We start from the raw sequence: 25,677 nt of genomic DNA, 5'->3' as shown, positions 1-25,677 counted from the left end.
GAACTATGTGCTAGATCTCATTGGAAAATCATGTACGAATCTTTGTGCGCCCCACTGTGTGCTGATGATAGTTCAGGAGAACGTTTCATTTTATAGTGAGATTTAGTGTCCGTCATTATATTTGTAACCTATTTATCATACAAAGAAGTATACTATTTTATATTATAAAGAGATAGTGATCAATTGCTCCACACTGTCCCAGATCTTCTCTGGGGTTTACAACTACAGCGATGGCTGGCAGCTTGTAGTCATTGAACCCGGCTGCAATGTGGCTTTATCCACAACAACAAAAATCATACAAATCATATGTTAAACATTTTGTTTATATAAATCTATGCAGTCCATGACATTCATTGAACATGCATTGTTGTCCAGTTGAATAAAAAAAAAATACTAACAGAAGATGGTCATTTCAATTATGTCACTGATTTAAAATGCCTTGTTAAAAGCTGATGCATCATTGGCTTATTGAAAACAAACAATATCTGAAACAATATTTATCCACAGCAGTGGCAAACTGTATACCTGAATCTTTGAAAAATATAAAACCTAAATTTCAATATCAATGAATTCAGATATGATCGAAATCAGTCACACAGTATTTCGGATTTCCATCTTAACGGCTAATATCAAAAAAAGAGTCTAGCATATTTCATTGCTGTCGCTCTCGAGTAAGCTCACAACTTATTTCATGTAATACAAACATTTCATTTAATGACAAGTTTAAAATGAATGTACAGTGCAGGCCGTGTGCCTTTCTCTCCACCCGTACATTACCGCTCCGTCCAGCTTACAGGGCATCATGCACTGTGACACTTCCTGATAGGTCATTTAAGCTCTCACATAAAAAACAATCATTCTCTTTAAAAAAAAAAATATACCTGAAACCGTCAAAATACAATGAAAAGTATGATAGCTTGGTTTTACTCAAATTCAACATGACAGAGGCGTTGGGTACTACAATTCCCAGAATGACATGGTTTCAAATTAAAATTGATGACAGGTGTATGTATATATAATTACTGTATACATATTGCAGAAGACATTAGATTGACATTTCTTCTGCGAAAACTCAAATGCAAGCTACTGTATGCAAGTGAGTAATAATACTTTCTTCCACTGGTGTAATGATGTTGTTCGAATCACAAGCTGTTTGCAGTACACGTTCAGCTCACAATACACAGCACAATAAGTCATGTTTGGACAAAACTGCACATCATATACAGCACATGTAGTCAGTTATCATACAATCTATTGTCAAATTCAACTTTTTCTGAAATACAAAATAAGGAGGAATCACGTAGCAAAGTATGATTGGAGAAGATAGTGCATGATAACAGTGGTTTCAGTTAGCATGGCTGTTAGTTCGGTTTCGTCTTCAAGGCACAAGAACACTGGGAGTGCATGTCCAGAGGGGCCCTGGAGTTAAGGTGCATGTGGGCCCTCTGGGGTCTCTTGGGTCCCTCGTTCACAGGGTGATCCGGGCACAGTGGTGTTTGAGCTTGAAGGGCAACACCCCTCGGTTGAGCTGGTAAAACTCCACCAACTGAATCAAGTCAGAGAAGCGTGTCTGACAGTCATCCAGACTGTAGAATAACTCCCCCTCGTCATCTACCTGCAGTGGAGTATGCACACAAATACGTGCACACCCAAACACAAAAGAAATCACGCACAAGAGATAGATGACTTACTAGACGTCAGGCTCAAATGTGGAGGAAGAATTAAAAATATTGCATGTTCAAACAGTGGGTTGTACTTACAGGTAAGATCTGAAAGTGTTTGATTTTCTGCATGTGGCACAGCGACAGCACAAATGTCTTTGGGTTGCTGAGGCTGTCCCTCAGAAGAAATACTCTGAAGTGAGAACAGTGAAAAGCTTTCTTCTAGTTTTCAACCATATGAATTTTGTTTTAAATATATTAATATAGTCACTTGAAGTCCAGTCAATTATTGCCCACTAGAGGATATTGCTGTACAGATACGTTCAAATGTATATCACAGATCATAGTATAATAATTCAAATGCTTCTTAAACTACCCTACAATTATCACATTCTGTAACTAACCACCACACAATTACACAAACATATAGTGAACTGAAAAGGTTCAGTTCAAATGACTCATTAAACGCATTTCTCATGGAAATCACCCTGTATGAACAGGACCACCCGCCTTCTCCTTTAGAGAAGGGGATATAGAAAAATACCTCTGTACCAAATACGGTAAACCCAGAAGTATATCCTACTAGCAATACAACTAATGTATTTAATTACATCATCTCACATCAAAAAGCACTATCACTGCTTACCCATCGATAAGACCCTGCTGAGTGATTAGACGCTGAGCCTCATCCCGAGACAGTTTGCTGTGGAACCAGGACTGAGCCAAGTGGAGGGCTGAAGCAAAGAGAGAAACAATGTTGCAAATTATCCACTTCACTTGTGTACGGGGAGAAAATCCAAATAGAAAAAGTGTCGCACAGACCTATGTTTGACATCGAGCTCTGCGATGTGGAGGGGCTGCCATGGCTGCTCAGGCGGTGGCAGCTCTTCCTCTACAGGAGAAATGACTCGAGTTAGCCACAATATCAGTTGGCGTAATGCAAACCATTATAAGCACAACTTATGAGGCGCAACTGTTGTGTTAAGCCACTATGTTTCTGAATATACATTTCAATTGTTAATACCTTTGGTTACACTGGACATTAACAGATTTGATGTTTCTCAGAAGTCACAATGACATTTGAGTCATCTGCTCCTCGATTCTCACACACTTTTTTATTTTAGAGATTGCGTCAAGTTCGCCTCACTGTCAAAAGTAGATGTTATACGAGGCGATAGCCGACTTACCCTCCATGACAGGCCTTCCTCTACAGCCACAGACAGCGCCTCCGATGGGTTCTCAATAACACGACTCTTTTGTCCAGAAAAGTCCATCGCCACCAGGGAATTCTCTGAGATACTTCTCTGAAATTATACATTGAAATATTATTTTTGTACCGACTCTATAACTTATTTTTCTATTAATCATTAGTTGTTTATTTACTGTATTTCCTCATGACGAAAAACTACTATGTGACGATATGGATTGTAGTCTACAATATACCCGAACATTGTTCTTTTTGGGGTAGATTTCCTTTGTATTCTGTGGAAGAGGAGTAGACTTGGCTTTTGCCGTCTCATGGTATTGTATTGCCATCTAGTGTCCGAGTTACGAGACTCCATCTTTATCATTTCTCCATGATGCAGACCGAAAACTCCATTGAAAAAGGGATTAGAGTGGCTTTGAAAAGAATGACACATGGGCACATTTAGTCCTTTAAGCTGCCATATAGTGAGTGGCTCACTGCACACAAGAAAATTCTTCTCATCGGGATTACCAAGAAGCTTTTAATATTACCACATTTGCTCCTCTGCCACCTACCAAGCTGAGAATGTAAATGAATGGTTAAAACAAAGTGAGCAGTGTTTAGTTGAGCATAGAGGCACTCCCGCGTGTCTTATTCACTCTGCCCAAATTCCAATGATGTAGATACCCATCATTGCACAGAATTGTTACTTAATTAGGCCAATGCAGCTTTGTATTACTTGTAATCATATAAAGCAGTTTTCAGCAGCCAGACCCTGCATGTGGCAGATTCATGTACTTCCGTATCTTTCTAGCTAATCCGCTTGCCGAGCTGTTGGTCAAATATGACCCTCCGACAGCAGAGAAGAGGTGATGAGTTGTTAAATCTGAGAGCAGCTGATCACCGAGTATTTTTAGAAAGTGAAGAGTTCATGAACATGTCCAAAAGCCAGAAATAGATTGTGTTTACTGCCAAAGAAATAATCCCAGTAGAGTCTGAGGCTATTTTGAGACACCAAACTCACATTAACACACCAAAGGTGTCTCATTTGTCCTATGCAATTATGTTACTACACTGCTATGTGTTGGCCCAACGCATGAAAACATATCTTTAAAGCAGCATTCATCGAAATTAATTGTTGGCCACCTGGGAGCAGTGGAACAAGCTCGAACAACACTGACTTTAAACTGCCTTTTAAAGTTGTCCGGGCAAACTTGTTTGTCACATTTTCAAATGTCCTGGTCTAAACGAACTCCTGAGTAAAATATCTGGCTATTTAGCTGCTAAATGCTCTACCATGTCCTCCAGCTAGTTGCTAACATTGTCAGTATTTCATTTAGTGCTTGGTGGTTATGTCAAAATGGGTTCATCAGAGCTTTATGGCTGAAATACGTTGCGTGCTTGCGTTCGAAACCAGGTGGGTGAGGACGGTATGTGGGCTGAAACACCAACAAGCTAACTTTAAAAGGATAGAAGGCCCTACAGGTGAAGTTAAGGCAAACTACACGTTGTGTTCCCTGCGTGACCTTTAACACTAACTTTTGATCCACTGGTAATACAAGCAGTACACTTTTTAAAAAGTGAGGATAAAAGCTTTGAAGGCATTTTCAAGTGAGTTGCATAACATCAACATAAGACCTCCGGCTTACCATTGGTGAAGCTTTTTGTCTCTGGTGCGGCTGAACAAAGTTCTGATACAGTTCCATCCCATACTGGAACAGACAGAAACAACATGTCAAATTTCAATTCTAATATCAAATTCCCATTACATCTCAACTTGATAGTATCACTGGAGTGTAGTGATGAAAAAGGGCAGGTACAAATAAAGCCTGTTAAGCTTGAATGTATATTATTTATAGACCAGCAGGAGATTGACTAATGCTTTCAAGTGCATCCATCAGATATCCAGACAATGAACACACACTGCTTCTATAAAGGCTACGAGTGATAATCCAGCGTCACTCAGTTTCCCCTGACCTCCTCCCAAAGCTAAATCTGATTCGAGCACTGACTCAGCATTCCTCCTCTTAGATATCACCAGTTAGTGATCAGCGAGCCAACCTTTAACAAGCGCATGGCGGTGATCCAGCAGGTCCTGGTCTGCTCATCATCTGCACAAAGCAACTTTAAGTCCCGGGCTGAACTACCCTTTGTGGACTGGAGGGAGAAGATACAAGGAGACAAAAGGAGTCCAGCATGCTGAGAATCAATACCATTCTTCCTCTCATTTGGTGCAGTTTGGGTATTTCTAGAAAGTGATGGTACCTTGACACAGAAGCCGTAATCTGTAGGTGCTCCATGTAGTTTTTTGGCTGAGAACACCGTGTAGACATCACTGTCACTGAAATCGGCAATGAACTGGAGATGCCTTGGTTCCTGTTAAACAGAGGAAGACATTATTTTAAAAAAGCACAGGAAATATGGTAACTTTCATACATCAAGTCAATTTTTTGGGTCTAACATTCTTCTGTGAAACATTGAAAATTGATCAGTGGATAAATGCCACAATTTTTTTAAAACAAGCCACACTTAGTCAAATTTATGTTTGGCAGAAGGAACATAATACAATTATCGGGGGCTGTATTGAGACAGTATTAGCACCAATATTGTGCCAAAGAAATATAAAAAAAGAAAAGAACACATGACCATTGTTCTGCTTTCATGTGACGCAGCTGTCCCACTTCCTTATTTAAAGTAATACCTCAGCCGTTAGCGACTGACAAGCAACGTGTCCGACCACAGAGGAATGGCAAACCCGCTAGAGTAAAAGTGGGCGCCATACCAAAGCCTTCCTGCACCCAACAACAAAAGGTCTACTGTTGTATGAAATGAAAGCAGTTGCGAAATGGTTGTGTTGGCACGTCGGGTGCCTAGGTATAAGCTTCACTTGTCAGCAGCTTTGAGAATCCTGCTTCTGCCTGAATGATATGCCAGCTGACCTTAGGAAAATTCAAGCTCAACCTGTTCCACGCGAGAGTGCGATATATACAGAGGATGAACTGTTGACCCCACAGTGTACCAACAGTAGTTTTTTTATCAGGGCTATTACAGTGCAACTACAGAATATGCATTTAACTCAACCAAGGGTTCAAGATCAATGTAATGCAACGACAAACATATAAACATAGGATTGCATACAACAGAGTGGTTTTAAATTGTCTACAACAAATAACCCATGTTTTATTCTGTAGCCAAGTCATTTTGTTTTACTGACCTTGGAAGTTCCCTTATTGGAGAAATAAAGCCCCGACCTCCGTAGGACAAAATAAAACTTCTTCCAAGACTTCCTGCTTTGCTCTTTGGCATGGAGGTGTCCATGTATCTCTGGACAGGTGCTGGAGTTGAGAAAGGTCTGTTTTGTGGAGAGAACAATGTCCATAGATGAGAGTGTACAGTCGACTCTTCATGTAAAAACACATTTAGACAGGCGTTTGAGAGCCTCACAATTGTCATTCAATGGGGGAGAGAGTGCAGTGTAAACAGAAATAACTTAATACCTGTATGAGCTGAGAGTGATCCACCACCCCATTGCTTTCACTGCATATGGAGACCATGTGATCCGGGAAAAAGTCCTACCGATATGAAAGCAACCTCATTTGTTACAACACTCTTCAGTCTGCTCAACCCACACAGTAGTCGCAAGAAAGGTTGAAAGAGAGAATGCCCAAAGGCAAAATTATGAGCAGGAAACCAACACCATACCCACAGTATAACGCCATTACAAACTCACCAGGGGTTTCCTGAAGAATTCATATTTAGCATAATTCTTCCTAAAATAAAGCCGGCAGTCTGTGTCCATTCCCCAGCCTGACAGGACCTCCATAACAGACTCATGGTCTTCAATAGCTCTCTCTAGTGAGACCAGGAGGACAAGAAAAAGAAAATCAATGACGGGTATATTTTCACTTCTCTATGGCTAAGAATCAGTTATAACGCTAAACCAAAGTGAAAGACATACGGTGAAATGTTCTAATCATAATGCAAACATCTCTGGAAACATTTTCCTGACAAGAGAATACTGCGTTACTTGGAGGCATCATTTGATGATCAACCTTATATCAACGTGTAGCCTCTGGATGAGAGCAACGGTCTCAAGAGAATTAGTCTAACAAAAAAGTTATTTCTTAGAACTTGCAATTACTGGGCAAAAATATTTCCCCCTAATTCAGCCATGAAAAGCAGCTCTCAACTTTTAACAACGAATCAGGGAAAATACATCATCAGACAAGTAACTATTCAGGATTTACATGGCTGACAACAGGATTGTGGGAAATTACATACTGTATGCCTTGCTTTGTAAATAATTTGATTTAACATTTATAGATATGCACTTTGAGTAGTCTGCAAAAAAGTAGGAACTATCTTCCGTCTTAATACTATAACAAACATGCATTTTATCTGAAAAAGTACACATACTAAATACATGTTTTTCCACAATAAAGCAATACCTGGCTTTGATTAAACAAAACATTGATGAATGGAACAGAACAAATGGATGAATTAGCTAGTGTGTGCATGGAGTCATACTGTCCCCGAGCAGATTAGTGCTCTTAACATATCATTGACAGATATGAGTGTTTGTCCCTGTTGGCTTATTAAGAACTATATTCAATGTAATTTATTCATGCACCATTTTTTTATGCAAATGATAATATGGCTATGATAAAAAAAATACTTATTCAATGCTGTGCATCACTTCCAATGTTCCTTAACAGTATCTAAAGCGAGCCCTTTCTGTAATAAAATGAAACTCCCTTAAAATGGGTGTATGACCTTCAAACAATACTCAGTTTAATAGCTGGTTGCGCTTTAAATAAAAATAAAAATTAGCAACAGCAGGTAATGTGGCTTAAACATTTAGACCCCCAGCAACTTCATGCATTTCACAACAGAAGCATGAAGACAATACTAGTAGAGATGTAAATTCTACAAGTGAGAGAAATTATACCCCATTGAAGATAGTCTTCATACATGCATTGTACCATGTCTCTTCTAATGCAATACCAAGAGGATAATAAATAATATTACATGCAAGGAAGATATATAATTGATGCCTTGCCGTTACAAAAACACAATCAGTACCAACATTAGCCTTCATCATATTGTAGACAATGTAATTAGGTCCTGAATTTGTTTAAGATGTAACAAACACAGAAGATGGTGCTCTGTTCCACTCACATACTGTATGTCACCAAGTCACCTGCCTACCACCCCCACTACCTACCGCCACTCCCATCAAATCAAGCAAACCTCGCCCATAGTACCAACAGCATTACACGCATGTGACCATCACATGGTTATTGCCATGTGATGGTCACATGCGTGTATATGTGAATCAAAAACACTCAACCTGAGCCGTCTACATTATATTTAATACTCCCACAACATGTGAGATTTTATTAGGATAATGATCATGCATGGTTTTTACATAGTCACAGAATTACACTATTTACACAGATTTATGCTATTTAAGCAGAGAAAAAAAGAGGTACCTATTCCCAGAAGAGATACATGTTCAAAAAGGGTCCAGCTGTGGTCATCAATGCAATGGTTCTTCAAGACAAACAGCTGGCATATGTCCCGGGCAGTGATGTCACTGGGAACCTCCACTGCCCTGCTGGTGTTATCTTCATTATAAATTTTGATTACCTGAAACAGAAGCATAGAATCAACAACTATGTCAACCTCTCAGTCGCATGAGATACATTTAACCTTCAAGTAGCAAAAGCAGAGAGTGTTTGTTGACTAATGCAATAAAAAGTATTAAAAGTGAGGCAAAGTATCAGACAAATGAATCGGCTTGACCAACCACCAGTTAGGTTGTTATCTATTGCAGCAACAACATATTGAGAAAATGACCGTTGATGAAATACCTACAAAGTAGAGAACAATTTGCAAAGCACATTCCAGGATTTAAATTGTGTATTAATCTTGCAATATCACATCAAAACACATGAAAAATGAATCCACCTGAAAGAAGAACTTACCACCCTGTTTGGAGCCAAGCAGAGTTCTGAGTTTGTACAACATCTGAAGCCTATGTATGGCTGAGTGCACAGCATTGCAACAGAGAGCTTTTGTAAGAAACATAAAAACACCCGTCTGATAGCACTGCGAGTGTCAGCTGGGAAGGACCGAGACTCACTCCCTCTCTCTTTCTCTCCCTCCCCTTCCCCCTCTCTTTCTCCCACTCTGTGCTGCAGTGGAGCTGAAAGGAGGCAATTAGGCAAAACTCCCTCTTAGCACAGCGCTGTCCCAACTCCACATATTGTATCTGTATTGCGGGGGGTGGATGAACCTGCTACATTTGATTACCACTAAGTGTCAAGAAGCCAGAGATCAATCTGCTCATGAACTAGAGTCCCTTTCAGAAATGCACCACACAAGGTCAGATCTTATAACATCTCCGGATCCCTTTTAAGAGGGCACTCGTCTAAATTGAGAGCGATAAAGAGTGGAAGTCAACTTGCATGTCTTGCATCGCCTTCTCTAAGGTGTTAATGCATCTATATCTGCATTGATTATGCACAACATGTGTTTTAACAAACTAGGAAATACTGTGAAAGAGTACATTTGTAGATGTTACGGGTATAGATCTCATATCATTTCAGTCTTCTTTTTTCGATTATTAATCATTTCAACTGTGTTAATTAAGGTTTCGTGCCATAAGGGACATTAACCTTAAAGTCAGAATGACACAAAGCCATTACTTTAACAGATAGTTAAAGCCAGCAATGTTACCTATTCAATGTCTGAAAATGCCTAAGAGGAGGAGACACAGGGCTCCATTCTCACTTGCATGCCCACGGCACGCAGCGCTCCAGCATAATGCCCTGCAAGAGCAATGACAAAGGTGCTGGTTAAATGTAACGCTAGTTGGGTCAACTCTGTCGAAAGTTGACATAGGCGGTGAGGAGAAGGGGTATGGATTAGCAAAGTAAATACAAAATGACTGGTTTTCTTTCCGTGAGCACGATTGATAGGTAGTTCGAAGCTGGGCAGGGCCAGTCTGCTTCCTTTTGTGGAGAAAAAAAAAAAAAAGAGGTCAATGCTCTCCAGCAGGGCTGAGGTTTGAGCCCTCAGCAAATGGGAGCCTTCAGCGATGACATAATCCCTCAGTGTAAAGCATTTAGTGTTTCATCAGCCCACTTGAAGCCTGACTAGACAAATATCTTTGCTCGTGAATGTCTCACAAAGACGAGGGCGTAAATTAAACAGATTACTCCAGCAGCCTGAATAAAGTCAACGAGGCAGGATAATTATCAAATAAATCTTGTTTTAAACCCAATCGAAAAGACAACTACAGCAGAGAACAGTACAAAAACATTAAAATGAAAAAACCTAGATTTAAAAAAAGGAATGAATTTGCTGAAGTGCTGGTCATCACTGCATCTGACACGGAGTCTTGTTTAACTGCTGGAAGGAAGTGGCTTCCTGAGAGTTGGCCAAATCAAATCAGTCAGGCATCACGTTTCACCAGGGACAGGGTAGGGTTTGTCAGTGGGTGAGGAAACCTTTTGGGGCATTAGCATTGCAGATGTATTCATGTTTGCAGTACTTGGCACAGACCAACTGAGAGGTAGTTTTGTAAAAATCTTAGTTTGGATATCGAGAAAACACAAAAATGAAATGAATTGCGTGAATCCACTCCATCACTCAGAACACAGCCTGTAGATTCTTCCACGTACAATAGCCACTTATGAGCCTTTTACAAGAGCCAGGGAGACAACGGGGTTCAAAAGCAGGATTTCATGTTATAAATTACTTACGGTTTTGTTAAGACCTATGGCAACTCTGAGGGAGCTGATGTGTACAACATATGAGATGAAGAGCGAGAGCAGCATGCTCTGCCGGTCAATTTAGAATCATTAATACACTTAGCAAATGCCTGAGTCATGCAAATATGTTGTTGGTCGTTTCCAAACAGAACATATTCCATGTTGAATCGCAAAGACAGATGTATATAAAACACAGGATTTCACATTTGGCCAATGACGACTTCAGATGAGAAATACCATATTTGCATCCATCCATAATACAGATGTATGGCCCATGCCGTTTAAAATAAACGGATACGTCCAATAATTATCATTGCATACCTCAAACAACTTACTGTATCATTATGCATCACTTCTCATTCATAACACTGAGTGGAAGGTACTGTTAATCATTGGTTAAAAGTTTCTAATAATTGACCAGGCAAGGTAGCATGCCGTGTACTCGGCTGCCGTCTTTATCAGTGAACACAAAGCTGCATTCATCAGCAAGTAACCCTGATCCAAATGTAAACATGCATTCACATGAACAGCATTCATGTACGCCTACGTCATGTCGATCAAGTGCACCTTTTATGTTGCAACATATCCGGAAAGATTATTGTTCCTCACTTTAAAAGGACAAGAGCAAACTGGTTTCAGCTGTTCCAACCAAGAATAGGAGTAGTTTTTGTCAAGCCGTGGTTGGCTAAAAGAGGTCACTTTTAAAATATGTACAATGGTACACAAGTAAGCCTCACTGGGGTAAGATATTGGAGAGCAATATATTATCTCAAATAGTTTATTGGAGTCTGATTTCTACAATCTTAATTATACAAGCACCACAGGGATCATTATGTTTGTTTATTCTGGTACAAGCTAGGTTGGTTGTGCATGATATTGGTTGTCAAATTAACATGTTTTGGTCTGTTGCAATATTCCACTTGAGAGGATTAGATTAGTCTACACAGATTTTAAATTCCACTCACAACAACTTGTTCCTTTTTTACCTCCTTTTATTGGTAGGTTCAGTCTCCAAGTCATTTGTGATAATCCATATAAGAAAGCAAAACTACATTAATTAGAATGAGGTGAAAAACCTTTAAAACAGAAAAAACATTTCAATTCAACTGTAAAAAGCAAAAACTCTCATCTCAATCTGTGATAAAGCACCAGTGCATTCTGACTATTATATATTTCAGCACAGTTATCCCAGCTGTGCCTCCACCCACATGAGATTATAAAATAATATACAAAGTCACCGCACAATCAGTCCATAAACAAACCAGCTACAAACAATCCCGTCTCACACGATTATTTCCCCAATTGCTTTATAAATTAACAATTATTTTTATTTATACATTTGTTTTTATATCTTTTTCTATAAAATCATGTTTGACTTGATATTGGTCTTTGATTTTTTATCTGAGTGATGAGCATTAAAGTACCTTAGAATGAAGTCTATCAGTCTAAATTCTGAAACTGGTTGGTGACTGTCACCTGCTGTGGCAAGAGACTGTTTAAAAGCAGTTATTTATGAAAGGATAAAGTACTTAATATCGTCAGTTAAAAAGCAGCTTGTGACTACACATGGCCTAATATCGTTTAGTGCGCTTGGAAAGTGGTGATCTCCAATATTTTGCAATGTATAGGAAATTGAAAAATAACGTGCCCGTGATTCAGACCCACTCCAAAAATTGCATACGTGATTGGTTGAAAATGAGGGAGACATCTGATTAGCTACAAATGCAGTGCGATCGAGTCACAAACAAATCATAATTTTTTTACGTGTGCATTGTAATGTATTTGTGAATCGTTCTGCGTGCATTTGTGAATCTCTGTGTTTGCATCTGTGAGTGTGTATATTTGCAATTATTGAGACGGATCTGACTCCATACATGACAAAAGAAAATGTTAAAGAAATGAAAAGCAACAAACAAAGAAAGCCAAATTCAGACAGACTATGCAGCACTACATAGTCTTGTTGAACATAAACTCTTCCATTAGACTTTCTTATCTCAAGGACAGAACAGTGTGAGACATTTTGGTAATTGGACCGCTTTGGTTTAACCTTGAACTGCACTCCCACAGCTGCAGCTCTATCGCGCACTGGTGGCGAGGACGTGGCCTCCAGCCTCCTCTATCTAAGAAACCATTAAGAAATGTCCTCAACGTCAGATTCTCATTGTGGAATTTCTCTATAATGGCCACGCCAGGTGCTATTTACGCCTATAGCACACCAAATATTAGCCAAGCACTGGTTCTCTGGGTGCTGGAACAGAAATTGACCAATTGGAAGATAAACGTAATAGCCAGGATGCGGTTTGCTTCACAGAGCATCCAACGTGCACTAATGAGAAGATGAATTGCAACAGCAGACAACTGTTATCAGGCTATACAGATAAACATGCTGGAAAGCTTGAAGCTACTTTACGCACCTTTAAAAAATGACTGCTGAGCTGCTCTCTCATCTAAAAATTTTTTTTTAAAACATGCAAATGATTTGGCCAAATTTCTGTTCTTCCGAGTTTGTTGGGAATGGATTTCCACAACATATTTGACTCAGGATGTAAAGACAGTTGAGGTGACTTGATGAATAAGAAGCATGTATTATCATTCGAACATTGTAGCTGTGCTCATTTATAAACACCATATTTACGAGAAGTCAGATTCCAGGTCAGTCAGTCCAATACATGAAATACAGTTTAACACTCCCATGTCAAAGTAATCAAAAAAGACCAAGACATAAGATGAAAGGCATTAATCGATAAATCCTTAAGGAATGATGGAGTTTTAAAGGGGAGCAAGCTGGAGTTTAAAAATTACCATTAGAGTGTTGTTGGAAAGTCTTACCAATGCAAAGTGCAGCTCCACAGACAATATAATAAAGCACTGAAAAAGAATATTCTCTCCATGTGTGGACTTGCTTTGTTCAGCATGTATGCACATACACCATGTTAGTATATGTAAAGAGCTCAGGGAATTGCCGACTCAGACTTTTAAACGTCCTCTTTTTACCATCAAATGACACGCCGCATCTGTGTCAAAGATTCATTTCAAGAACGCGCTTCGCATTAATTAAAGATACACATTTTGAAAAACCCAGTGTGCATCCCATTGGAAGTTCAGATTGAGAAAGTAACAGCAGCACAGAGAGATGATTGTTAATATAACATCTATGAAGACAAAGTCTTGTTGGACACAGTGAGCCCTTTCAGAGCGCTCACATGATGTTGGATCCAGCGCCATCTAAAAAGACAGCTTCAATTTAGAACGATAGCCCAACAGACAGCTCTTCACCCAGAGGAAAATGTTAAGCGATAGTGGAGAAGAGATCCATGGAAGATTCCTACCCGCTTCTGCAGCCAGAGTGGTGTGATGGCAGGCAAGGTGACTCTTCTCGCGTGGAAATTCATGCTTAAGCCTTAAGTGCACAATTAACTAAGCGATACGAACATAGGAACTGAAAATGACGATATGTAGAAAGTGTAGTTGTATTTATCGATTAATATATTGTACAGCACTTATACTATACTACCAATACTAATATGGTAACCCTTTTGGCAGCTATAGAAAAACTGTTAGGATGACATCCTTCACAATGAAAGTGTGAGAAACTCAGTCATGCCACCTCCCCACAACACAAACTCCTCCTCTGTCCTTGGGATTGTAAAAGCATTTTCCTTTTCTCTCTTTTTAGAAGAGGCACTTCCAATAAATCAGTTAGAACGCTACTGTAAAAAAAGAAAATCGGATCCAAGTAATAAGTTCTGCCTGGCAATCATCGTGTGAAAGTCATCAAATAAGCAGATGAAGTCCATAAAACATGTTTCTTCTTACTTTGTAGGCATCTATTTTTAGTCTCAGAAGTTAAATAGTCATGAATACGTTGTCAAATCTATGTGTGCCGATATTAGTGAAGGAAATGGGCCAAAAGTAATCATTGAATCAGTCCAGCGTTTAATAACCATTTGGATAATTAGAAACTGAAGAGCGCACTGGGGACATCGAAAACAGTTTGCCTCTTCCTGCAAATACATTGAGATGGAGCCGTTAGATATAAATCAGACATCAGTTTATCCATTTATTGTCTTATTTCATATTACTTTTGAATTTCTTATTACTATTATTTATGCAATTATCATTACTATTTGTGTCATAACAATGTTCTGAATATACTGTAGTTTGTGTTGACATTTATACACTTCCTTGGTACTACTGAACCCAATTCGATTAGGCCTTTTAGGCCCTTTAAGAAAGACAGAAGGAGAATTAGCGGTCCCAAATAGCCCCCAGCTTCAAATCATAACCCTGTTTTACTGTAAGACAACAATAACTTGTAAATATAAGTGCGCCATCTTTACAAGACACTCACATTGTCAAGCCTCAGTCTTAAAACAAACAAAAAATCTGTCAAATAAAAACATATTTTCTAAAAACGTTGACATGACATTTGGGTTAAAAAAGACTTGTGAATGTTTTGCCCCGAGTTTAATATGTGCAACTTTCCACTGGTAGTACAATAAAGTAATCTTTTCAGAAATGGCATGAACACATTTATAAACAAGTGCTTATGCAAAAGATACCAGATGCCGTGGAAGGGAGAGGAGGTGGGGCGGGGGGATGATGCCATTTCAATAAAACTATGAGTGCACTTATAGGAGAGACATTCACAGACCACAAGGAGCCTGCAATTGCCATGGTAATGCTGTGCTATACATCTTGTTAATTTTCTGAATAGTATGTAAATATGTATACTGTATATTAGTTGTGGCGTGAAAGTTGTCAGGATGTGAAAACTTTGGGTCACTCGGTAAGCTAGAAGTGCATCCCAGAGAGGTAAAGCAGCCATGTTGCAAATCAACTCGTCGACGATGCCACGCAAAAGCTACAGGACAGGAACATCTCTGCATTGCATTTCGAAATGTGCATGGGTCCATTTATGTTCTCCCCTCACCAGCACCAATCATTGTCCTCCATTTCACCTCATGAGAAAAGATGGGAAAAGAAGACCCTCCCACAACAGGCTTCATGTTTATCTGGACACAGCACGCTGGCTTGTGAGAGCGCAGACAAGCAGACGCTGCTAGTTATCACACAGCTAAAATGAATTGGAATTAATGGAGCCAGGATGATAACAGAGTCTCCACAACTCCCATAACAAAAGCCAGCTCCAGACACATTGTCCTTGACTACAGTTGATTCAATGAAGACCACTTGCAGGCTCTGTCAAAGTAGCAAGACAGCAACCAGAGTAGCAGTGGTGCATTCATGTAGGTATGGATAGTACAAACACCTCTGGCCAAGGGGATTCACAGTATACCCAATTCAAAACTGCCAGAGATATATAGCAGTATCCATCTTGCAGCGCAAGGACGCTGCCAGTCATGTTACAATCTTATCTACTGTAAACTTTTGTTCCCTGAATTTAGCCTTTAAGTCAATGCCTCCTGCCCTTAAAGTGTCACCTGGACAACAGCCTGGAAAGAGGTCTTTAGCAAATACTTGGAGAAACACTCCCTAAAATAATAGTAGCCATTGTCCACTCGCATCACAACAAACTGCATTTTTTTTAAATGTAGATGTTACTGCAGTTGTGCTTTTGCACACTGTTTAAATGAGAGTCAGACACCAGTGACTACCGGTACAGTTGTTGGACTTGTAGTCCACTCATGTTCAGGACGCCTCTCAGTCCCTTTACTGTAATGGCCCTTCAAGGACAACATTTTGTGTCTGGATTATGTGCCACTCAAACCACTCAACAAGTGCCGAGATTTAGACATGAAATCCGGAAAGAGTAAAGTAGCATTAAATGGAAATACTCAAATAAATTGCCTCAAAAATTGCACTTTAGTTCAGGATTTTCAGTAAATGTCTTTTGTTGCACCAGTGTCCATCTCTGGCAATACAGAATACAAAGCACAGCAACTGTGATGTTACACACGCACAGGCACCATTTTTCAAACTACTAAATGTTTGACTAAAATAATTAAACTAAGTTGGCATTTAAAGGTGTATTCTCATGATAATATATAAAAGAGTGAGTGGAACAGATGAGTTCTGTGTTTTTTGGTCACAGACCACTCGCAGTTCAACCACTGATTGTTACCGTTTACCGTCTGCAGCTGTCATTCCACACATCACATTCATACCATCGAATAATAAGTCTCTTCCATTATCTAGCATAGAAACATAGCAATCCTATAATATTTCTACAGTTAATAAATAGGGATCCTATAGTTATGGAAATATTTGTCAACTCTTTAACTGGAAAACCCGTGCATCAAATCCCAGAAAGGTGCACATAAAATGATTGTGATTTTGGGATATAGAAAATAAATTGAAAAAACATTTCAGACCACCAAAAAACTATTTTGCCTTAAGACCGTCCATCTGAAAGGGGTAAATAGACAGAGACACGTGTCCTTATTTGAACTTTTCTGTTGCTCACATTTAACTATTGCACTGTGTTCAATGACAGATGTAAATGGTACATACGGTAGGTATGACTTGAGCGGCGCTCTGTTTGGTCAGTAAGCAGCTTTCGGACAATTGATTGAGTAGCTGAGTAGCAGAATGGAGAGAACATGAGTAAACGTTTCATATTTTATTAAGTACGACCCTAGGGAGCCCATTACATCTGCTGTAGAGGACAGGCTGAAACTCAGAGTGAAGAATGCAGACATGGTGCATGCTGCATCTGAAATAACATCTCTATAGGGGCAGGCATTTCCTCTGAGTCACATGACTGAAGTGAAAACTCAACACCGTCTGGAGACAGACTGCCTGTGCGCTTCTGGTTTCTGGTCTGACTGCCCACTATATTCTTGGAGAGACGTTGCCAGATATTTACTCCAAAACTATTTTGCAAATTTATCATGAAGATTTGCCTTTTCTTCCATGATGTTTTGCTCATGGGCCAGCTGGCGTTGCCCTAATCAACACGGAATCTTCACAATGACCAACTTGTAGGATGACAGACTTCTCTATCCAACATTTATTTACAGCATCAGGTCCTGTTAAATTGTGCATCTTTCTGTGTGTGTGTGTATGCAGTGGCGTTGTGTTGTGGCTTAGCCAATAAGACTATTAAAAGCTGAACCTTGAGCATTTCTAGTGGGCATTTTCCGGAGGTCCAATTCAAAAGTGCATGAGGATCTTATTTCGCAAATCGACAAATGTCTGGCTTGTACGTCTGAACCAGCTGAGGTAGTTTAGGATACATTCTGACCTATTCACCACGCAAACTATCAGTTGTATTAATCTGTTGAATGAACGACAATGCATTTTCATGTAACTGACAATACAGTGTCTTTATATGCATTTAAAATGTTTTTATCTAGAAGCTGTTGGCATAACTCCAAATTTCTCAATGACATAATGTGGCAGTTGTGACCTAGTGGTGTTGTGGAAATACTCCATGAACCGGAAAACACTCGGCCAACACAGGGCTCAGATTAACCAGTTTCTTAATAATGAAATAGCTTCAATGTAATGTCATTAAAAGGGTATAGTCACAGTTTAGCAAAGCCAATCAAATCAACTGCAATAACATTTTAAACATGGTCAGCAAGAAAGTGATGGGCAAATTCACAGAGAATGAAAAACAGCCGCTGATACATTGTGGATTTCAATTATCAAATTTGTGCAAAGTGAAAATGTTGCATTTGTTCCATGAACACGATAGTAAGCAAGAACAATGGCAGAAAGAAAAACAAATATATGATGTTGGAACAATGATACCATTAGTTCCTTGAGTCTTACTAAAAGAAGGTCGTAACCTCTGTGACATGAGCACTGTGACACAAAAACAGCTGTTCATTCCGACATACTCCCTTTGTCTTCCCAGTACCTCTGCTGAAAAGAGTAAGTGAGAGGCTGTCCGGCCCATGAGGTGAAGGCACAGCTACGTAAGGGGCACTTGAAGATTTTCTAACAAGGTAGCCACATTGTTGCAGCGCAAGGTCAACAGGGTGTCATACAGCTCCCTCACTGAGAGACTTGAGGATAATTCTCTCATTTAAAAATGCCAAATCCGTGCAAATCCCTGATTTACACAACAGGCTGGTGAGAGCACAGGATAATTGTCAATCATTCTTTTTTTCGTGAAGATAGAATACAGGAGAAGGGCTCATTTGAGATGTTGATACCAATCACACAAACTAACAGTACAATGAGGCACAACTTTTTTAATAAATTTTTTCTTGGCAGTCTCAGGATTACGGCAACACGCGAGCACAGTACATTGTTATAGTCCTTGTTAAATGAGCGATGCATGTTCAAGCTTTCCCATGATTCATTGCTTTGAGCTGCCCCCTTGCTGCTACGCATGCACACACAAATCTACAAACACACAACAAAGATACAAAAAAACTTGGAAGTAAAAATCCACATCGAGGAAATATCAAATGGTTGACAGACGAGACTAATTTAACAGCCCTGGAAAATCAAAATCCCTTTAGAAACCCATGCTCTTTAAAAGCAGACCCATAATTGTTAGCTTTCCAACATAATGAATGTGCTCTTTTTAGAATTTGGCAGAGTTCTTTATAAACCTGCAATCAACAAACGTTCAGTCATATTAAGTGATATTTTGCTGTGCATAATACATTTTCTTCCAACTTGCACTTACTAGTTCTATGCTATTGGATGTTAAAGGAACAGTTATAAAATGCATAGCATATCCCACTTTTCTGATAAAAATAGTAAACAGTTTTTACTTTAGGATTTTTATATCAGGATGATGTCACTTTTTCATGATGTGTATTGCATCGCCAGATTATTGCTAATATACAGCCTTATTAACCAACGACCTAATGTGGGGTTATAAACAGGGGTGCACATAACTTTTTCAGTGAGTTACTCAGGTGAGTACCGGGAGATGGAGTTTGGGGGGGTGGGGGGGGGGGTGCTAGTGAGAGTGTGCTCACCTGTGTGCGCGCATCACAGCTGAGCGAAGAGCGCGCCGGCATCGGAGCTCTGCCACGCGCGAGCCGAGAAGAGTTGTTGACGGGGGGTGGGGGTGCAAGTGACTCTTTTTCGTCCCGATGTGCGCGCACACGCCGGCATCGGAGCTCTGCGGCGCGCGAGACGGAGAGCTGAGAAGTGATAACGCGACACGACACGTAGAGACAGAAATGACATGCTGTTGGTTAGAGACGATCAATATCAGATCGGTCAAGTACGCAAAGGCGCGAAGTAACACAAGTGGCATTACGCATTGTTGATTATTTTCGCGCATGCGTACCTGCGTACCAGTTATGTGCACCCCTGGTTATAAATCAATTCCCCATTCAGGACCAACACATCCACTGACAGGAGTCAATATCCTCCACAGTATATGCGAGTTTAGGGTAACTATTTAGTTTTGTGACGTATACAGAGTTAACCAAAAATAAAGTCTACTAGCACCATATGCCATCAACAACAATACTTTTAACTACTTCTAAGTGAAATCAAATACACCTCGTTTCCAAAGTAACTTTACATTTTTTTCAACACAAGAATCAAAAACTTCCAAAATGAACTCTCGATCTATAGTGGAGTGAATCTTTGCCAGTAACAGCAGGTACTTTGTACTAATGTCAACCGAGTGGCTGTTGAGGACTGTTTTCCGGGTAAACCAAACAGTTATCATCTAATTTAAATGTGAATTAGTGGCCACTATATGGAGATAAAAACATGGGCTCTCAAAAAGTAGTAACATTGCACAGTCTGAGTATGCTGACTTTTATCTCTTCACTGCAACCAATTTACACTCACACCATATGCCCTGACTTTAAGCTAAACATGTCCTGCAGTTGTTTTTCCTGGCACTTGTTCCAAATAAAGTTTAAACATAACTATGCTGCCTGAGGTAGCATATCAAAAATGTAACAAAAGGGCCTTTCTTTTTCTTTTATAAAATGCCTCTTTGAGACAAACACCCTCTTGTCCTGTAAACGGAACACTCACCTGAGTTGCACTACTTTTGGTCCATGGTAATAAACATTCAGAGGCGAGGGGGGAGAGTGTTGAGGCGATAAACTCAGGGAGAGGGTTTGAAACGGGGGATAGGAATGACTCCTCTCCCTCTTGACTGCTCCTGAAGGACAGAAAACACAGACGGAGAGAAAAAAGCAGATGCTGCATAAAATGTGACGAGCATTGTTCACATCTTATTTCAAAATACATGAGTTCCTATTGTTTTTGAAAGTGCCAAGTATGTCCGGCTGACTTTTGTACGTTGTGTAGAAAATTATGCACACATCTAAATATTCTATTTGATCACTAACTTAAAAATACAGAAGCTTAAGTAAAAAGTTGGATCAAGCAGATACAAAATAAAGTTTGGTGGGAAATGAAACTTTGAAGATTAATACAAATAATCTATTGTCGCCTTATTTTGCCCATCAGTCAGTCTGCAAAAATCATCATGATGTATCACACTTTATACGAGACAGATATTGCAACCTGTAGCTCAGAGAGCCGTTACAACACATTGTGCGCGTCCCATGTAGATGAATGTGGCGTATTAATGAAGCAGGTGATAACCATACACAAGGATGTCTCTGCATCGACTCCTCCTGCTCTCAACTAGTGACTACGACACACCGCACCATCTATCAGACTGTTGAAAACATAAAGCTCATGTTAGCTGCCTCTGAGGTAACAGTTAGCAGACACAACAAAAAAGCACTTGAACTGATGACTGGAGGAAAGTAAGCCATATTACAAAAATAAATAGCATGATTAATAAAGATTTGTTCCTAAGAATCTCAAAACATTATGATTGTATGTCACTCATCACAATCCCTAAGTAAGTGATGCATCTGCAAATGTTTTGTAGTATAGTAGCCAGGATATTTAGCTCTTTATTTATTGACATGTTCTTGAACAAACATCTGAATCAATCGGAAATCAAATGAAAAGCTCACCTACAACACTTTATAGAGGACCTAAGTTTCTGAAAGGTGCTTATCTCTGACTGACACTTTCTTTCACGCTCTTTAACCGTAACAGTTACTGAGTTACTAATTATCTACCACAAACTAACAGGTGCTTGATTTGATTCCAAGACTTTAACTGCATTGTTGAAATAAAACATGACACTCCATTGACAGCTGCGTTGGGGTCAAGCTCATTGTGTTTGCAGGTACAAAGTCTACTCTAAGGCTTTTCAATAGACGCCTGTGTCCCAGTCCTGCAAAAACAAAGAGTTAACTATTCATCTGTAGGGCAGCCAACATTTTAGTGTCGAGTAGAAAACAGTGCTCTCAGTTTTAGTGCAACCTAATTGTGTTTAAACTTAATCTTATAAAACAGACTAGTGTCATTCATGGAAAGTGCAAAGAAAAATGACTCTAACCTGTTGCCCTTGCTGAGCGTAGTCCTGGTCTTCTGGGCATTTGAGGTTGGTAAAAGAGCGCGCGGAGAAGGGATGAGGGCTGGGCTGGGAAAGCCACTGACATTACCCCTACCACTCTGTAAAATGTCTACTTTCTCTCCGAGGCTTCCTTTTGGAGTGTGTATTCCATCCAGTGTGTTATTCATATCACTCATGTGGGCCGGCTAAATCCAAGGCATCATCTGGAACAGAGAGAAGAGACGAGCGTTAGGACTGGAGTTTGCAGAGCACAGTTAGAGCAAGCTGGCTGGCGGAGCTCCTATGCTTACAACTCAGCAGAGCACACGCATACACATACACAAACACACACACACACACACACTCTCTCTCTCTCCCACTCTCTCGCTGGCTCATCTGCTACCCACGAGGCTGGCCCAGTGGGGCAAAATGATCCCCCCTACCCAAACATGATCCACCACAATAAAGATATTTTTAACACAATGACTCCCAAAACAGAAATCCCTGCCCTGTCACAGTGGTGTAAAAATAATCGCCTGATTTGTTCAGCCTCAAGTCTTTTGTTAATATTGTGCTTGGATTTCCCTGCATTTGTTTGAGTTACCTTTGCAAGCTGGAAGCAGACAATGTGCATTGAACGGACACAATGGGGGTATCTTTAGCTCAGTAATGAGTCTGTGTGGGCCACGAGTACCATAACACTTGTGTCGTGGACTTTGCACAGTGATCTTAATTGCACTTTCAACTCAGTGTATTAGAGAAGACATGTGGTTGTACAGAGTAGCCAGCCAAGCAGATTGCTTGTGTTGTGGGCGGTGTCATTCAGTGACTGGCTCCATGTGGGGGATGGTTGGGATGATAACATCTTTCTGAAAAGTAATGTGTAACAGAGTCTGACCAGGGGAGGACATGCTACAGGAGATACAGACTAACAGGCAGCATGGGGTTGAAGCAATACCTCACTATATTAAGCAAAGGCTAACTTGATTACTTTGGTAAAAATGACACGCTGGTGCAATGGTCAAACCCCAGTTGTTTTGAACTTCAGAAGGAAGAAATACAGAGTAAGTAAGAGTGAAACGTTACATCTCAGAATGATAAAAGATGAAGAACGTCATCTTCCTGAATGCAGGTCTTTAGTGTGGTTAGCTGTATTCTCAAAAGGAAAAACTTTTCAACTGGTAAATATACATACTGGTAGACTAATACAAGGACAAGAAACCCCAGGCAGCATGAGGGCCGGAAATAACTCACAGCCTGAAACATTCTTTTGGTATCAGTCAATGCAAACGATAATTACATTGGTGTACGGTGAGCGGCAAAACTATTTTAGGAACTTAATAGTATTTCACAGAACTGTAAGACATTTTAAAAACGTTTTTAATGGTTGCACAAAGAGTTACTGCTTAGATAAACCTGCCAGACGCAATGATAGCATGCAGGTCTAATTTGTAATAGTTATTTTACTGCATTAGTAACTACATTCCCCATTTATAACTGATAATTAGTTGTCCTCATCCACCCTATTGGACATTGAATGTCAGGAGCTGTTTTGGCCCCAGTGTATTTTTCCTAAATGCCAAATATGACGTCATGGACACAGACGTCTAATGAGGTTGCTGCCAATTACCCTCATCAGCTTTGCTTTCAGTGCCGCAGCACCAGGAGTGACCCACTCAAGTTAGCTGCCTTGCCAGAGGGCTGATGGCCAGGTTTGCAAGGTGTGTATAGTAAGGACAGTATTTCCACTGTTCAGATAAAAAACTTTTTTAAAAGACAGGAAATGTTGGAAAGCAACTTATTCACGACTAAGACATGTCAGTCATGTCCAGCCTGCAGGTCCTCCCTAAGCAGAGCATGGACAAGGAGATGGTGGAAACTGGATATTCCACCTTGCTATAACAATGGTAGGCAACAACCTGTGGCTGCTGGGTGTGTCCCTATCACTACTGTAACAACAAGTCGGCCTATGTTTCAGCCAAGAGGTCTGGTGAAGATGAACCACCTTGCTTGCATTAGGCTATGTTATGATCATGTTGCATAACTGCCCTCCACCACAAGGACAATGTCAATCTCCAGTGTTCTGCATTGGCACTATAAATTACTGTTTGTTGCATTCATCTCCCTCAGAATCCACCTTTTTAAGAACTTTAAAAAAAGAACTCAAACACTTTGTTTGGACTCTAGCGGTGCCCGGAAATGTGCTGCAGTTTATGGCTTTTGGGCATAGTTCAACCATCAACCAGCACCCCCAGAGCACCCTGTGACTGATGCGCTCCCCGTCTGTCCACCAACGTCTGGGGATCCCATTGTCTCCTCCAGGGGATGTTCTCAACCCTCAAAGATAGAGCAGGAGGGGTTGGATCACTGGCTTGATGAGCCTCTAAAAGTGGAGGAAGGGGAACTGCTAGGGGCTCATGATGCAGCATTCCTGTATGGTCATTCAGGCTGTACTCAAAATTGAAAGCAGAAACATCCGACAGTTCCACCGTAATAAGAACAGTTATATCACACCGTTATGTCATAGTGGGCTTTATGGGTGAACGGCATGGTTCAGATCGTCTCTGTGGTTTCAAGAGTGATCGGTTCTGTGATGTGGGTCCACTAATTGATCTTGAGTAGCACAACTCAAGACATAATTGTTCATGCTAAAGAACATCATGAGTTCAAGTCAAGCCACAGCTGTCCAGTTCAGCTCTATGCAGCCGGTCCATCTATTGACGTGGAAAGGTTACTACATTTGTGTACTCTATACAAGTTGTGGAGAAGCCACAATGCAGTACCAACATGGGGGTTTTCCTTCCCGTTTTGAGAATAGCAGTAATCTTGAAGCAGGCCCCTTGGTAATATAACTCATTTAAAAAGCCAAAACATTGGCTTTTCAATGACATATTGCCAAAGGTCATGACCTCTTGAAAATGCTGTTGAATTTGTCTCAAACTATTTAATCTTTGCAACTGTAATCCTAGCACTATGGGGTAAATCCATCGTGCATAATGACAAAAAAAGTGGTTATCTTCATGCACACATCTACTGGCAGTCTATTATAAACACTGAAGGTGTTGAATTCAACACTGTGGTTGACGCAGTGTGACATTACTAGCACGTGTATGTTGTGGCATTTGGTATGAAAAATTGAGTGTAGGTGGCCAATGTTAACATTAAATTAGCTTTAGAAAGATGAACGTATAGAGTTTATAAATTCCGGTGATTTCATTCGGAAACGTGTGAGAGAAAGAGAGGACTTGAAAAAAACTGTTCTCTTATCATTGCGAAGTTTGAGAAATGACAAAGTCAGGCGAAGCGACGTTAAGGTTACGCACACTCGTTACATGGTGCAATACGACTTCATCGTAACGACTCATTTCCATTACAAATTGTCAATGTTAACACGAAGGTAAACATTTCACAACAGGAAGACAATAAACGAAATTAGGCGGTGCTAAATGAGTCCGGCAGTCCTTCCTGCTCCCTCTGCAGCAGCTTAAACCGACTCGCAGCCGAACGTCGCTGCGATATCGCGCACCTTTCAAACATGGACTTTTGGTTTTCAAAGATGTTCTTACCTCGTGCCTCTGAAAGTGTAGTTCCAAATTCAAACCGAATCACCTGGTCCTCATATCGCTGCTCTTGTACGGATTGAAACGCTCTGTTCGCACGTGCAGCACAGGTGCTCCACTTTAACTTGATTACGTCACACACCCCGTGAACACGTTTTACCTGTTGTGAATA

The 25,677-nt window shown here is 40.2% G+C and overlaps 1 protein-coding gene across 3 annotated transcripts; it reads right to left on the bottom strand.

Moving 5' to 3' along the window:
• Positions 1 to 305: 305 nt before the first annotated feature.
• On the bottom strand, positions 306 to 25,597 carry grb14 (growth factor receptor-bound protein 14). Of its 3 annotated transcripts, XM_056433304.1 has the most exons (16): positions 25,512 to 25,597; positions 21,949 to 22,169; positions 20,556 to 20,685; positions 19,532 to 19,699; positions 8,340 to 8,496; positions 6,578 to 6,699; positions 6,345 to 6,419; positions 6,062 to 6,199; positions 5,113 to 5,223; positions 4,909 to 5,004; positions 4,497 to 4,559; positions 2,849 to 2,965; positions 2,484 to 2,553; positions 2,308 to 2,395; positions 1,761 to 1,854; positions 306 to 1,615 (listed from the first exon to the last, which is right to left on the bottom strand). In XM_056433304.1, exons 2-16 carry the CDS (start codon positions 22,140 to 22,142, stop codon positions 1,469 to 1,471), a joined length of 1,770 nt encoding a protein of 589 aa, XP_056289279.1. In that variant the 5' UTR covers positions 22,143 to 22,169; positions 25,512 to 25,597; the 3' UTR covers positions 306 to 1,468. The 3 variants fall into 3 exon arrangements, with proteins under 3 accessions (XP_056289279.1, XP_056289287.1, XP_056289296.1); XM_056433312.1 differs by lacking the exons at positions 19,532 to 19,699; positions 25,512 to 25,597 and having other exon boundaries at positions 21,949 to 22,247; XM_056433321.1 differs by lacking the exons at positions 19,532 to 19,699; positions 20,556 to 20,685; positions 21,949 to 22,169; positions 25,512 to 25,597 and adding an exon at positions 8,835 to 9,797.
• Positions 25,598 to 25,677: the final 80 nt, after the last annotated feature.

The sequence above is a fragment of the Pseudoliparis swirei genome, chromosome 2, assembly GCF_029220125.1.
Source record: "Pseudoliparis swirei isolate HS2019 ecotype Mariana Trench chromosome 2, NWPU_hadal_v1, whole genome shotgun sequence".
NCBI lineage: Eukaryota > Metazoa > Chordata > Actinopteri > Perciformes > Liparidae > Pseudoliparis > Pseudoliparis swirei.
The sequence above is the reverse complement of the archived record's forward strand: the minus strand, read 5'-3'. Positions and strand labels throughout refer to the sequence as shown.

Bases quoted from the DNA above. Each gene is read 5' to 3' on its own strand.
- grb14 (XM_056433304.1), bottom strand. From the start codon at position 22,142: ATGAGTGATATGAATAACACACTGGATGGAATACACACTCCAAAAGGA. The intron at 6,700-8,339 runs GTACCTCTTTTT...TGGTCTCACTAG, and splicing joins TGTATCTCTTCTGGGAATAG to AGAGAGCTATTGAAGACCAT. The intron at 2,396-2,483 runs GTCTGTGCGACA...TCTTTGCTTCAG, and splicing joins GAGCTCGATGTCAAACATAG to CCCTCCACTTGGCTCAGTCC.